This window comes from Camelina sativa, chromosome 2, assembly GCF_000633955.1.
Source record: "Camelina sativa cultivar DH55 chromosome 2, Cs, whole genome shotgun sequence".
NCBI lineage: Eukaryota > Viridiplantae > Streptophyta > Magnoliopsida > Brassicales > Brassicaceae > Camelina > Camelina sativa.
Window position 1 is genome coordinate 15,963,972 of NC_025686.1, and position 15,834 is coordinate 15,979,805.

Here is a 15,834-nt window from a genome sequence, read left to right on the forward strand (position 1 = left end):
AATTTATGAAAAAGTTGAAAGATGCTGAGACTCCACTCTACTCCAGCTGTTCTAAGTACACTAAAGTGTCTGCTATCATGGGGTTGTACCAGATTAAAGTTAAGAGTGGGATGTCAGAAAACTACTTCGATCAGCTTCTAAAGATAGTTCACGACATGCTACCTGGAGATAATGTCCTTCCAACATCAACAGATGCGATGAAGAAGTTGTTGAAGGTATTTGGTTTTGGATATGAGAACATTCACGCATGCAAGAACGATTGCATTCTTTACCGGAAGCAGTACAAGGATATGACAAGCTGCCCTAGATGTAGTACTTCAAGATGGGAGATGGATAAGCACACAAAAGAGGAAAAGAAAGGGCCGGGATTCCAGCTAAAGTTCTTAAATATTTCCCAATAAAGGACAGATTCAGAAGGATGTATAGATCGAAAAGGATGGCAGAGGATCTACATTGGCATTTCAGTAATGCTTCAGAAGATGGAATGATGCAGCACCCGGTGGATTCGATAACTTGGGCTCAGGTTAATGCTAAATGGCCACAATTTGCGTCTGACCCGAGAAATCTTCGACTTGGTTTGTGTACTGATGGGATGAATCCTTTTTTGATTCAAAACACCAAGTATAGTATATGGCCAGTGTTTCTTGTGAACTATAACATGGCACCTACATTGTGTATGAAGGCTGACAATATAATGTTGACTCTGTTGATACCTGGACCAACTGCACCGAGCAACAACATCGACGTGTATCTTCAACCGTTGATAGAAGATTTACAGGATTTGTGGAATGAAGGTGTGGATGTTTATGATGCCTTCTCAAAGGAAACTTTTAATCTGAGAGCTATTTTACTGTGGACAATCAGTGACTATCATGCTTTGGGGACTTTGGCAGGATGTAAAGTTAGAGGTAAACAAGCGTGTAATGTTTGTGGTAAGGATACTCCTTTTAGGTGGCTTAAGTTTAGTAGAAAACATGTCTACTTGGGCAATAGGATAAGACTCAGAACTGGGCATCCTTACAGACGCAGACGGAGTTGGTTTGACAACACGGTAGAACAAAGGACTGCATGTAGAATTCAAACAGAGGCTGAGATATTTGAGCATTTGATAGACTTTAAGAATGATTTTGGTCGAGCTTTAGATTAAAAAAAGTAAAAGAAAGAGGTCTGATTTGTGTGAAGATGATGAAATTTCAGAAGAAGAGTATGATGAAGACAGTTACCAATGGAGGTGGAAGAAGCAGTCTATTTTATTTGAATACTGGAAGGTTAGCATATTTTATATATAAAATTTAAATAAAACTATAGATAAATTTAGTTCTTTGCCATTGTCTAACTTATATCTTCGTTTCCATGTATTAGGATATGCATGTTCGCCACAACATCGATGTAATGCACGTTGAGAAAAACGTGTCTGATGCCATGTTGTCCCTTCTAATGCATAGTGCTAAATCTAAAGATGGCTTAAAGGCACGACAAGATTTGGAAGATATATATGGGTATTCGGGAAGCATTACATCTACAAGTACGTGGGAAGAGACAGTACTTACCACCTGCTGTTTATTGGTTTTCCAAGACGGAAAAGAAGAAGTTCTGCAAGAGATTGTCTGAGTTCAGAGGACCAGATGGGTATTGTGCGAATATAGCAAATTGTGGCCCCGATTGGTAACGACTGTTATTTGTGGTTGTAGAGACTTTGACTGTAAAAATTTGGCTGTATAAAATTTGGCTGTAGCGACTTTGACTGTAGATACTTTGACTGTTAAAATATGATTGTTAAAGAACAAACTTTAAAAACTGTGACTGTAATATTATTAAAAACAAAATGATAAGAAAATACAAAGGTGATGATAAAAATAATAAATTTCTGAAGAGAAGTGGATATCAAAAGAAAGAGAAAAAAATACTGATAATTAGTCTATAAAAAAATGTTTGTATAAAAATATATATAAAATTATATAGAGTTTTTAATTATGATGGAGTAAGAAAAAAAAGTTTTTTAAACTTGTTGGTTTTACAGCGTCATTTTGAAGCTTTAAAAAAGGAAGAGAAATAAAGAAGGAAAAAATTAAAGTGACTGTAGAAACTTTTAAAAATAAAAAAATCATTAAAGCTTGATTGGCAAATAAAATGCTTTTAAGATTTTTAAATAATTTTAAAGTCTTAAAAGTCTTCACCAATCAGGTCATGTGTTTCAGTTGATCTTTCTACAATTGGTGGCTTGAAGTCTCATGATCACCTGTGGCTTTGAGAGGACTGCTGCCAACTGGACCTAGGATTGCAGTGACTAGAATATGCAACTTCTTCAATCGATTGTGTCAGCGTGTGATTGATCCAGAGAAGTTTATAACATTGGAGGCTGAGGTTATTGAGTCATTATGCCAACTGGAGAGGTTCTTTCCTCCTTCTATGTTTGATATCATGTTCCACCTTCCTGTTCATCTAGCAAGGGAGACACGGTTGGGTGGACCGGTCCATTTTAGATGGATGTATCCATTTGAGAGGTAGTGATTTATGTTTTTAAAATCTCTTTTAATTACTTAATGTGATGAAAACTGATACTTCTTTGTTTGATATGTAGGTACATGAAAACCCTTAAGTCATATGTTAAGAACTATGCAAGGCCGGAAGCTTGTATGGCTGAGGAATACATGGCAGGAGAATGCATTGCTTTCTGTTTGGAGTTTCTAAAATCTTCTGTACCAGTTGTGGAAGCTGCAGTCCGTAATGAAGATCTTGAACCAGATGAGCACATCCTCGAAGGTCGTCCAATTAATAAGGCTAAACCAGTTGTCCTTACAGAGAAAGAGCGGGAGATAGCGCATAGATATGTTCTGATGAACACAGCAATGTTTACTCCATATGTTGAGTAAGTTTGACAACATTTCCTAGCTATTATTGTTTTTCATGTTTCACTTTTACAAATATCTGTCTAATACTTTTATAAACAATTTCGACATTTCTATATAGTATGCACTTGGAAGAATTACAAGCTACGGATGTGCATTGCAGAAGAAATGAAACTCTTTTATGGAAATTGCATGGGAAAAAGTTTACACAATGGATTAAAGAGAAGGTATGCAGTTAGATAAAGATACATATCTTTTTAATTCTTACCATCTAAAACTATATCTAAATACTTTCCTTCTGAGTTTTTCATTAGATCCCAAGTAACTCGAAGGACCATTCTAAGCAGCTAAGGTGGTTAGCATTTGGACCACGACAAGAAGCTCAGACATTTAAGGGATACATAGTGAATGGACATCGATTTTACACAAATGATGTAAAGCGGAAGACTCAGAATAGTGGAGTATCCTATGAAGCTTTCACCATGTGTCGATCTAGTGCAAGAGATACAAATCAAAAGGCTGACATTGTTTCCTACTACGGAGTTATAGAAGAGATCATCTTACTGGACTACCACATGTTCTATATCCCACTGTTAAGTGTGGATGGGCAAACAAAGAGAATGGTGTGAAAGAAGAGGACGGCTTTACGCTTGTCAACTTGCATATTAACCAATCTGCATTTCGACAAGATCCATATATTATGCCGTTTCAAGCAAAACAAGTTTTTTATTCCCGAGAAGATGACTCATCCCCTTGGTATGTAGTTATGAAAGCGCCACCAAGGGGTTATCATGAGTTGGAGACAGAAGCAGAGACTTTGGCACCACCGTCATCCAGTCAACAGTTTGAAGATTTGTTGGATCAATCTTCTGATGATGATGAGAGTTACTGTGTTAGGGCAGATTGCGAAGGAGTTTTAGTAAAGGATTAGTATAGACCAGAATATTAGAACTAGGCTTAGTATTTAGTATATTAATAGATTTTCGCTTATTAGTTAGCATATTGGTTGAGGTGAGATTTATTAGTAATGGTCTACATATTTTGCTTACGTGTTTTCCTTTTGGTTTTGTTTACAGAAAACATGATAAAAAAACAACCAGTGCTAAGAAAAAGGGACGTAGCAAGCGTCAGCAAGGCATTGATGTTACTCCTCTTGAGTTGAAAACAACCAAAAGAAAGAAAAGACTTGCTAAATCAGTCGAAGATGAACCAGTAGTAGAAGAAGAAGCTGAACCAGTAGTAGAAGAAGAAGCTGAACCAGCAGTAGAAGAAGAAGCTGAACCAGTAGTAGAACTAAACCCTAAACCAGCAGTACAACAAAAAGCTATACCATCATCTGAAGAACATGAAGTAGAAGGAGAAGAGAAAGAGACTGAGAAAGAGCCTGAACTAAATGGAGAGGACCAAGAAGCTGAACAACATGAAACTGTTGGTAATTCACCTGAAGCATGTTTAACTAACCAGTCAAAGACGAAGAAGAGGAGAACTAGAGGACCCACTAGGATGAGTAAATTGGCTAAAAGCAATGAGAACAAAGTAAATGTGGAATTTAACATCATCGGTGACCATGTTGGGAAGGGATCAGTTACACTGTCATCTTTTATGGGAGTTCTTGTAAGGGAGCATGTGTCAGTACTTTTAGATGATTGGAGGTACTTGGATTCAAAGATAAAGGATACAATGTGGGAACAGCTTCAGGTACAAGTGTTATTTTTTTTTTTTACTTTGTATTTTAATTGATGCTTTTAACAAGTTTTTATAATAACATTGTATAAATTTGTTGTAGGGGACGTTCAATTTGACAGAAGATTGGCAAAAACATTCACTGTTAATGCAAATGGGGTGCGCATGGAGGGCTCATAAGTCTAGGCTACTTCAAAAAATTCGTCTTGCTAAGACCAAGGGTGAAATACGAGATCTGAAACCAAGCAACATTCACAGTGAATCATCATGGTTCAAGTGGGTGAAGATTAGGACTGGCAAAGCTTTGAAGGTTTGCATTCAAATACAAAATTGATTTATGTAATTTTACTTATATTTAATATATTAATTGGAATGACTTTTATAGGAACAAAGTGAGAAGTACATGGCTATGAGGAAAGCACAGATTCCACACACAACCAGTCACAAAGGAATGAATCGCCTTGCTGATGAAATGGTATGTCTATGTAGTGATAAATTGTATTCATTAGTTATATACTATAAATAGTGACTGTGACTACTTCTTGGTACTTGTAGAAGAAAAATGCACCTGACCCGAGTAAGATTACTAGAAGCAAGGTCTGGATAGCTGGACATACCCATGCAGATGGAAGACCTGTTAAACCGGAGTTTCAACAAACAATTGTAAAAAGTTATCAAACTCATCTGTTGGTTTTACTTGGTGATGTATAATGTTGGTTTTACTTGGTAATGTATATTGATGCATTAACAAAATTTTAAACCAAGAACAAATTAAATTGCTTGTTAATGAGATAGGCTCAAACTCCAATGTTAGTCTTAAGGAAGATGCGGTTAGTCAAATTCTAGGGAAAGATAGGAGTGAAAGAATCAGAGGAATGGGCTGAGGGGTTACTGCTACCAAGCTAGCATTCTTACAGGCTAGAGATGCACATGTGCAGAAGATTGAAGCTCAACATGCAGAATTGGTGAGCGAGGTTGCTGATTTGAGACACATGGTTCGTGACTTAACTAAAGGGAAAAAGGTAAGGTTAATATTCAAATGTGGTTTTTAATTCCTGGTAAGATGTATTATTGAAACTCTTAATTGTGTGTATAGGATGATGGTGCAAATTCAGACACCACTGATGAACCAAGGTGTCAGTTACTTGATTGGTTTGTAGATGAAGATGTTGTTGTTGCTGAGGGAAAACTATGCTCTGTTGAACCAAGTTACAAGATTGGCCGTATGCCAATTGGTCCTAATGGGTCAGCTGTACTTGTGACCTTTGTATCAGATAAAAATGCATCTCTATGGAGGCCTACAGCAACTGTCGACAAGCTTGGCCAGACTGTGGGAACCAAGATAGCATGGCCATTTGATAAGCTAATTGTGGACAGTATGGACTCCTCAACTGGAAACAAGGGAGCTGATGCCTCGGCAAAGTTCTTATGATATAGTTTACATTGTTATGGTAATATATAAATGCTTATTGGTTAGGTGACACATGAATTATGTTTTTGCATGATTTTTTTTAGGAAGATAGAGTCCATCTTGTTGATTGGATTTTGGGTGGTGAAGTAATTGCTAAGGCACATATGATTTCAAAAGACCCTAAACAGTTGGTGAATAAAATTCCTTTGGGTCCGAATGCTGCAGTTGTGAATATTGTAAAAGTCATTAACAAAGAGGCTTCATTATGGAGACAACCAAGTGAAGACATTTCTGTGATGGGTTATGCACTGAGCGTGAACATAGCATGGCCACTTACTAAGCTGTCTAAGTGTAACATACAGATAATGGAGGATGCAGAATCTGAGAGTGAATCGGATTTTCGTAAAGAAGAATCTAACAGAGGTGGAGCATCATTCAATGATGGAGGAGGAACAACAGGTTCTAAAGGAGCAAGAACATCAGGTTCTAAAGAAGTAGAACCAACTCAAGAATCATCACCTAAGGTAAAACTCTTTACATTAATCTGTCTTTTACATGATGTGTTGTATAGTTGTGTGATTGTGATTAATTTCTGCAATTTAATTTGTAGAGTGGTGCAAGTAACAGCTACAACAATAGCAACTTAGCTAAGAAGAAATGCTTCCTTATGGATTGCTTTGGATCGGGAGAAAGAGTTGCAGAAGGCCGAGTTATTTCAACCAATCCAAACGACATTGTCCACTGCCATCCATTGGGTCCAAATGTCAGCAAGGTTTGGGTTGACATCTGTTTGATTGGCGACGCACGAGTATGGAGACGAACATCAGAATTTGAGATTGTTGCTGATGCATTAGGTACTATTACTGCTTTTCCTAATAAGTACATTGTTTATATGTGAAGCTTTCTCTTATGTTGGATTGTGTTGGGTTGTAGAACTTGTTTGGCTTGGTGAACTTGTTGTATTTGTACTTGATGTAGCAATATATATGAACTTTTTCAATTAGATAATGTTTTGGTTTGATAAATGATAGGATGTTTAACTATAAGCTAATATGGGAAACAAAAATCCAATTATTTAAAAATCTGGGAAACAATAACAGTGATAGAAAACAAACGCTATATTAAAACTAATGGTGGCGTTTGTGAATTATATGAAACCATAAATAATACTGAAAACTATCTGCTATTATAAAGTTTACAATTGCAATAAAAGAAACGCTATCTACAAAGTAAATAAAATAGCATAAGGAGAAAACGCTATGTAAAGTGCCATATCTATTATAACGGGCGCATATATAGCGTTCACAATACCGCTCTGATAACCTGTTATAGCGTTTTCCGGACGCTGTACATGTAACATTTTCTTGTAGTGAAATTTAGAACTATGCTAAATAATAAAATTAAAAATTATCTCAAAAAAAGAAAATAATCAATAAGGCTAAAACTTCATAAATATTAGACATATATAACTGTGAGTTTAAAAAACACAACCATCAAAATAAAACTTATAATAAAAATAATATGGTAAAAACACTCAATTCTAGTTAAAAATTATTAAAAAAAAAATCATAATGAATCGAGGCAACTCTACTTATAATTTGTATGTATTATAAGTATAAGATATTGTATGAAAAATTATTATAAAGAGTAACAAGCAATTCATAACCGATATTGATATTTATGTTACTAATAAATAAATATTATGAGGAAGTGATCCTAAGTGAGAATATCAAACGAATGATCATAATAACTATATTCAATTTTCTGATAAAATAATTTTAAAAGTAAAACAAATATTTATCAGCCAATAATTATAATAAAAATACACAATTTTAAAAATAAAAGATGAAATAGTTAAATCTTAAAAACACATATTTTATGAAAAGTTATGATAAATAAACTCAATTGTAAGTTACATAATCAAAGTTGATTAAATTTCTATATTACCTAAGCCATTTCTAAAATATTTAGTTAGATTATAGAATAATGTTGGATATTAAATATTAAAATTTATATTATTTAGATTCAGCATGAAACGAAAATTTTGTGTCAGCGAACAATGATTCGTTGATTTGTTAGTTATGTAAGAAGAGAAAAACAATATATATATATATATAGTGCAAAAGATATAAACATTTAGATAAACATAACGATTAGAATGAAAAATTGTAAATAAGATATGGTGAAAAGACATAACTTTATATGACAACCCGTCCCGCGGACCCCAAGCTGGTCCTGCAGGGCATCGATCCTAACCCATCACTGTGGATATCCCAATCCACCGGTAGGTTATTGGTGCGCCAGGATTCGAGGAACTTGTCATGTGGGAAGGCTGTTAAAGGGTGGGGACCAGGATTCGAGGAATGCCTGGCGCACCAATAACCTACTGGTGGATTTGGATATTCACAGTGATGGGTTAGGATCGATGCCCTGCAGGGCTAGCTAGGGGTCCGTTGGGACGGCTAGCGGGGGGCTAGCAGGGTCCACGGACGGTTCGTTGGGGCAGCTAGCAGGGAGCTAGTGGGGTCCGCGGGACGGGTTGTTACACTTTACAATGAATATAAGCAATCATATGATTTTATTTTATGGTAAAATACACAACTCTACAATGAAAACACGCAACTATATGATTTTTTCAATAATAAAACAATTATTTAACGAAAAGGTACGACGAAAAATCGCAATTATTACTAATATTTATTCAGATTATTATTATTATATAGATTTTTATTGTAAAAGACACAACTCTACAATAAACAGACGCAATCATATGATTTTTTTTCAAAAGAAATATATTATATAGATATTTTATTGTATAAGACACAACTCTACAATGAACAGACACAACTCTATGATTCTTTAAAAATAAATATAAAAAATTAATTAACAAAAAGGTCCTCCTTTTATATTGAAGTGACTAATCAAAATCATTGTTTTTCTTCTAAAATTGGAATTTTATCTGGAAAAGAATACCATTTAAAACGATTCATTTCATGTTTACTATAATTAAAGCATCCAACACAAATGAAAAATATACAAGAGGATATCTTTTCAGATCTGGACTTTGTAGTAATGTTAATGCAACATCCAAATTACGATGTATGCAACCATATACAGTAAAGTGCTTTTACATAGAAGGCATCTTTATTATCATATTCAAAAGTTAAATAAAAAAAACTCACTATATAATCCGTCTAACTCTTGGGAAAAAAAATCTAGGTATTTTCATTAAATTTTTATATATAAAATTAACTCAAAGTTGTAAATTATATTCATTATTCCAAAAATCTTTTGTTAAATCAAGAATTGGAGTATTTTTTTTTTACTTTTAAAAGAATGAATGCTAGAGAATAATTTAGAAAGTTGTAACAACCCTTGAGATTAAAATTTTATATTATTATGTGTCATGGAAAAAAATGAAAACAGTTCAAACAGACAAATATATAGATTTCAAAAGATACAAATATTCGAATAAACGCAACTTTACAATGAACAGTTGCAACTTTACAAAAATAAACCGTTACAATGAACAATTGCAACTTTTCGTAAAACATACAATTGAAATTTTTTACAGATTGTTTTAGAAAATTATCTAAAAGGTATGATTGAAAACCAAACTTTTGGTGGCATTTATTTGGATTACTATTATATATTTAATAGTGAGTGAAACTGTATCAACGAAAAATTAAAATTAAAATACACAACTTTTAAAAACAAAATAAAAAATTTTAAATATTAAAATAGTGTTTAACGAAAGTTACGATAAATAGACGCAACTGTAAATTATATATTAAGTGTTATTGAATTTCTATATTGTTATAATCATTTCTAAATTTTAGTTGAGATATACCCTAAAATAGCACTAAAACAAGTATTATGGAAAATTATAGCACACATTCAATAAATTTTCAAAAATAGCACTATTTAACACATTAAAATATTTAAAATTAATTTTTAGAATTTGTTTTTTTTCGGTTTGGGTTCTCAATTTCACATTTAGGGTTTAGTTTTGAGGGGTAGGGTTTAGTAGTTTGAATTTAGGATTTAATTTTGAAAGATTAATTGGTGTAATTTTTAGAATTTTAGAGATGTTGTGCTAAGTTTGGAAAAAAAAAATTATTTAGGTGCTATTTTTGAGAATTTCTCTTTTTAGTTAGATCATAGAATAACATTGAATATTAGATATTAATATCCAAATTATTTAGGGGAGTGTATTCAGCTTGATATTTTAAGTGAACAATTGAATATTAGATATTAATATCCAAACTATTTACAAATCCCTATGTTATCCAATCATGGATTTTAAAAAGTCTCATGAAATCCACTGTTTTTGAACTGATGATTTTAAAATCTACTTTAAAATCCACTGTTATTCAAAACAGTTTGTGGATTTGGATTTTAATAAGTTTTAGGGATTCTGGAGGATTTGAGAGGATTTGTTTAGTTAACAATACATAAATCCAAATCTCATGGTTTTAGATGGGATTTGAAATAATTTTCCTATAAATCATATCAACTTCCTTAAAATCTACACAAATTCTAAATTTCCTAAATCCCATCAAATCCTTAATCCTCCAAAATCATTGTTTCAATACACCCCCTTTAGATTCAACATAAAACAGAAAATTTGTTTCAACGAACAATGATTTGTTAGTTATAGATAAAGAGATAAATATATCCAAAGTTCAAAAGACATGACTATTTAAATAGACACACCTATTAGAACAAAAAGTTGTGATGAAAAAATATGAATAAAATATTGTGAAAGACACAACTCTACACTGAACAGATACAATGTTTTGAGTTTAAAAAAAAAACAATTTTTTACAAAAAAAACTACGATAAATTGCAACTGTTGTTCGCATTTATTCAGTTTGTTATTATTATTTTTAAATATTAAACTATTTTTTTTAACAAAAAGTTACGATAAATGGACGCAACTGTAAATTCTATATTAAGTTGTATTAAATTTCTCTATTGCTACAATCATTTCTAAAATTTTAGTTAGATTATAGAATAACGTTGAGTATTAGATATTAATATCCAAATTATTTAGATTCAACATAAAACAGAAAATTTGTTTCAACGAACAATGATTTGTTAGTTATTGATAAAGAGATAAATATATAGAGAGTTTAAAAGATATAACTATTTAAATAGACACACCTATTAGAACGAAAAGTTGTGATGAAAAAATATGAATAAAATATAGTGAAAAGACACAACTCTACAATGAACAGATACAACTTTTTGAGTTTAAAAAAACAATTTTTTTACAAAAAAAAAAACGAAAAAATTGCAACTGTTGTTCGCATTTATTCAGATTGTTATTATTATTTTTAAATATTAAACTATTTTTTAACAAAAAGTTACGATAAATAGACGTAACTGTAAATTCTATATTAAGTTGTATTGAATTTCTCTATTGCTACAATCACTTCTAAAATTTTAGTTAGATTATAGAATAACGTTGAATATTAGATAATAATATTTAATTATTTAGATTCAACATAAAATGAAAAAAAAATTTCAATGAATTTGTTAGTTACTAATGAAGAGACAAATATAAAGAGAGTTCAAAAAACATAACTATTTAAATAGACATACTTATTAGAACGAAAAAGTTGTGTTGAAAAAATATAAATAAAATATAATGAAAAGACATAATTCTACAATGAACAAATACGACCGTTTGAATTTTCTTTTAAAAAAAAGGCAAAAAAAAAACAAAATTTTTACAAAAAGGTAATACAAAAAAATGCAACTGTTGTGTCTGCACTTAATTATATTTATACTTAATAACCCATATAAAGTGCTTTTAAATAAAAGACATTTTTATTACCATATTGAAAAGTAAATTTCCAAAACTCACGAAAAAAAAACTCTTGGTATTTTTATTAATTTTTTATATTTAAAATTAACTAAAATTTTTAAATTAGATTCATCATTCCAAAAATCTTTTATTAACTTACAATTGGAGGAATTTCATTACTTTTAAAAGAATGAATGCTAAAAAATAATTTAGACTACTGTAAAAACCGTTGAGATTAAAGTTTTATATTATCTTGTGTGATAGAAAAAATTGAAAACAGTTCAAACTGACAAATATATATAGATTTCAAAAGATACGAATATTTGAATAAACACAACTCTACAATGAACAGTTGCAACTTAATAAAAGAACCATTATCTACAATGAACAATCGCAACTTTTTGTAAAACACACAATTTAAATTTTTTGTTGATACACCTAGCTAGCCACAGCCCACAAGTGTTTTCCAATTTAAATATAATGTTGTCTTTTATTGTGTTATCTACCACCAGGGGCTTTGAGAAAACCAGTGGATTCAGCTAAAGATACACCAGAAGTGTCAGGGACAAAGCCGATAAGCATTTCACCAAAGGAAACAATTAATGGAGTAGCAATCCTTTTTTTGGTGGAAAAACAATTGGAAGCTTTAACTAAAGATAGCATCTGTTTATATAAAGATGAAGAAGGAATGTGCAACAGAAAGGCATGTAAAGTGGGATATTCATTAACAAAATTCCTAATTTGTAGTAGAAACTCAGTCCAATCTTTTGACTGACTGTAAAAACCAAAACCCTTCAATTCATGTTAAATCGAGTAAAGAACAATTAAAGATCAATAAAATCTTGGTTTGATCACACACAGCGTACCAAATCCTCTGTTACAGAGGTTTTTTTTTATATTCTCAGAGTATGGAACTGAAAATATAATTTATCTTATTATAAGAAATGAGACTAATCATTAGTTCAAGGATTAAACTTGATTTATTAAAATAGTAAAAGTAAAAACGTACAAAACAAAAGAGCATAAACGAATAGATAATTAAGGTTGACAAAATGACATGCTCATCGCTTACACCTTTTTCTTTATAGATCTACGTCTTGGCCTTTTAATTATCCCTTCTCTGTCTGAGTTATCTGTATCTGTGCCTGAACTATCTGTATCCCCAAACGGAGCAGGGAATGACTTGAGCAGTTCTAAATCGTTAACATTAGGATCCTCAACGTGGTTTACAAAGGTGCGGACGCTACAAGGTTTCTTAAACCCTTCACCAAAACCTTGGATTTCAACACGTCGGAGAGTGTTCCTCTCGGGATTGAAGTAGAAGACATAAAACGGTTGTCCACATGTATACTTGCGCATCGAGAAAATTATTTCACCGGAAGCGGTCGATCCAGCGAAGGAAACTTGGTGACGGAAGAATTTATCATCGGTCCAAGTGTAGGCATGTTTCGACCATTCATGTTTCTCTACATCCTCTAAAACCCACAAATGCAACTCATTAGTGAGACCAACGTCGACTTTACCCTCATAATAAGTGTACACATCATCCTCGAAATGAAGAAGCTCATGAATGTCGACATCATCCTCCCAGTAAATCACAGCTAATTTTCCCTTGTAGTTTATCAACCGACATATCCTTTCAACGTAAATAAAGGTGAATCTTTCAGACCGAACATCAAGACAAACTATCACATAATCAGTCGGAACATTATGAGATTTGTTCACGTGACTATAACCAGACAAGTCACCACCTACGTAATACAAAACCCCATCGATGCATACCCCATCACTCTTAATATCATGTCGTAAGGGACACTTTATCTTTCTCCACCTCATATCTCCATCTCTAAGTGTAAGAATTCTATGATGACCAGGACCACATGGGTAAGCCATAAACAATGCCTTGTATTTCTTGCCAACCGGATCAAACCCGAAAAAGCTATACGCCTTTCTGTAGCTATACCGTTGAGGTAAGATTGTATGCCCTCCTGTGTTGGGGTTATATATCACAGGTCTACCTTGGTATCGGCAACCATGGAAATAGATCAAACCAGAGGCGTAGCCACATGAAAAATATTTTAGGTTAGTATAATGATTGATCGTTAAATTGTCTGGAGAGAACTTCACATGATATTCGGCGGCTGCTACAGTATCTGACGACGATTTCTCATATGAATTCTGAAACTGAGGCAACGAGAAGAACCTCCACACATTGATGCCCATATCGTCCTCGTCGTTGCCGTTTTCTGCGACGGCGAATAAGAGGCGCGGCTTAGACAAGGAATTGGTCAGGAACAGCTTCTTGAAAGATGGACTACCTAACATTGATGCCCAGTGCTTCGACACGCAACGAAACCTCGCAACTGACTTTAGAGGCAATCTCGACAGTATCTGCAGGATGAGATTACTCGATAAGGCAGAGGATGAACTCATGATTACCTATCTAACGAAGAAAGAGATATGCTGAAACTAATATATCAAGTAAAACCTAGAGGAACCAGTTAATAAAAGACCTAGAGAAACCAGTTAATGAAAGACCTAGAGAATCGAAATTAAATTAAAATAGCAAACACACCATATTCAAAAAAAAAACCTAGCCGCCAGAGAAAGAAAAAGGGAGAGTCGCCGGTTCTTGTTTCGCTCCGCCTCTCTGGTCGCCCTTCCGGCGCCGGAGAGAGCTCCGTCCTTTAGTTTTTTTGTAGCTTCTTTTCTGTTTTCTCCGTCTCCTTGTCTTCCTTTCGTCGGTGGTTGGGTGCCTCTCGATGGTGGTGGTTCCGGAGATAGCGCGGCGAGTGAAGCGAAGTTTCCATCGGGTGGTGGCTATTGGTGAGGGTTCTGGTGCGACGTTGGAGGACAGCGTCGAATCTGTGGCCAGATCTGGCGAATCTGGGTTGACGATGTCGCTTCCTGGTTCCGGCGGTTCTGTCTCTGGTGGTTTGTTGGCTTCGGTGAGCATTGAGAGATGAAGCTTCTCTTCGACGAGCTTCTGCGTCCGGATTTGGGTTCTTATTCAAATCATTCCTCTCATTCCAGCCACGGCGGAGTATTGTAAAGAGCGGTTTTGTTTATTTCAGTCCGACCAAGGTGTGTGTTCTGTAAACCGACGAAAGTGATGTAGCTCCTCAATCTTGCACTGTGAGGTGATGATATGCTATTCTGTGTTCCCAATTTTAATCTGAAAAAGCTTAGCATTCTAGTTATTAATTGGGTAGATTGGAGATGCATCTTGTCGTCGGTTTTGTCTCGCAACTCTTGGTTGGTTCAGTCGGACAAAATGTCCGTTTTTAGGTTTAAGACTGGAACAATGAAAGCCGAAGAGGCCAAGCTCTTCTGATGATGCGCCTTTGGGTGTTGAAGCTATTGGGATAAGTTCTACATGTCGATCCAGAGGTTCTCGTAGCTGGTTTTTGATCTTTTTTCAGTAGTAGTTATTGGCCTTCTTTGTGTTAGTAATTGTTTTCGAGTCATTAGGTTAATTTAGGTGGTTTAAGGGATGACTTCACTTCCGAATTGTGGTGTGTTGTCTATCTCGTTGTGGTTTAAAAAATGCAATGGCTCTCGATTGGGTAGCGTTGGATCCGCTAGTGTTCCAGGGTTGTACTTGATCAACCATTGCATTTATTTTGGTCCAAATCTTTTAGAGGTGAATGTATTGTATCTATGATTTGCTTGTAAGATCTTGGTAAATGAATAGTTGATGTTGAGAAAAANAAAAAAAAAAAAAAAAAAAAAGAGACCTGGAGAATCGTAGCTATATATATATATGCTAATTAAAGAGACCTAATGTATATATTTAGTCGGTTAAGACAAACAAAAAGGGGCTAACTTAACGTCCAAGTGGGCCGCTGGGGTTTTAATAAACCCATTGATCCCACAATTTTATGATTCCGAAGGCAAAGAAAAAGGAAAGAGTCTTTGGACTCTTGGCATTGAAGAAAGAAACGTGTGCGACTTTCATTCCATGGCAACTTAGGCTTGAGACAGATTCGGGAAGAAAAAAATGATTCCTTTGGGAAAAGCTGAATTGTAGAACCCATTCCTATCATATTTTATTGTTGTAATAACTTTGATATTTGTTT

General features: G+C 33.9%; 2 protein-coding genes across 2 annotated transcripts; one reads left to right on the forward strand and one right to left on the reverse strand.

Moving 5' to 3' along the window:
• LOC104752790 lies at nt 437–3,780 on the forward strand. Its single transcript, XM_010475032.1, has 8 exons — nt 437–1,051; nt 1,143–1,268; nt 1,363–1,542; nt 2,323–2,504; nt 2,582–2,869; nt 2,971–3,076; nt 3,164–3,391; nt 3,448–3,780. Exons 1-8 carry the CDS (start codon nt 437–439, stop codon nt 3,778–3,780), a joined length of 2,058 nt encoding a protein of 685 aa, XP_010473334.1.
• Nucleotides 12,824–14,188, reverse strand: LOC104752798 (F-box protein At2g16450-like). The gene has a single exon (XM_010475044.1). It carries the CDS (start codon nt 14,186–14,188, stop codon nt 12,824–12,826), a length of 1,365 nt encoding a protein of 454 aa, XP_010473346.1.

Coding starts and splice junctions, on each gene's coding strand:
- LOC104752790 (XM_010475032.1), top strand. CDS start 437: ATGGCAGAGGATCTACATTGGCATTTCAGTAATGCTTCAGAAGATGGA. Junction 1,543..2,322: donor CAAGTACGTGGGAAGAGACA/GTACTTACCACC, acceptor CGATTGTGTCAG/CGTGTGATTGATCCAGAGAA. Junction 2,870..2,970: donor ATGTTTACTCCATATGTTGA/GTAAGTTTGACA, acceptor ATTTCTATATAG/TATGCACTTGGAAGAATTAC.
- LOC104752798 (XM_010475044.1), bottom strand. CDS start 14,188: ATGAGTTCATCCTCTGCCTTATCGAGTAATCTCATCCTGCAGATACTG.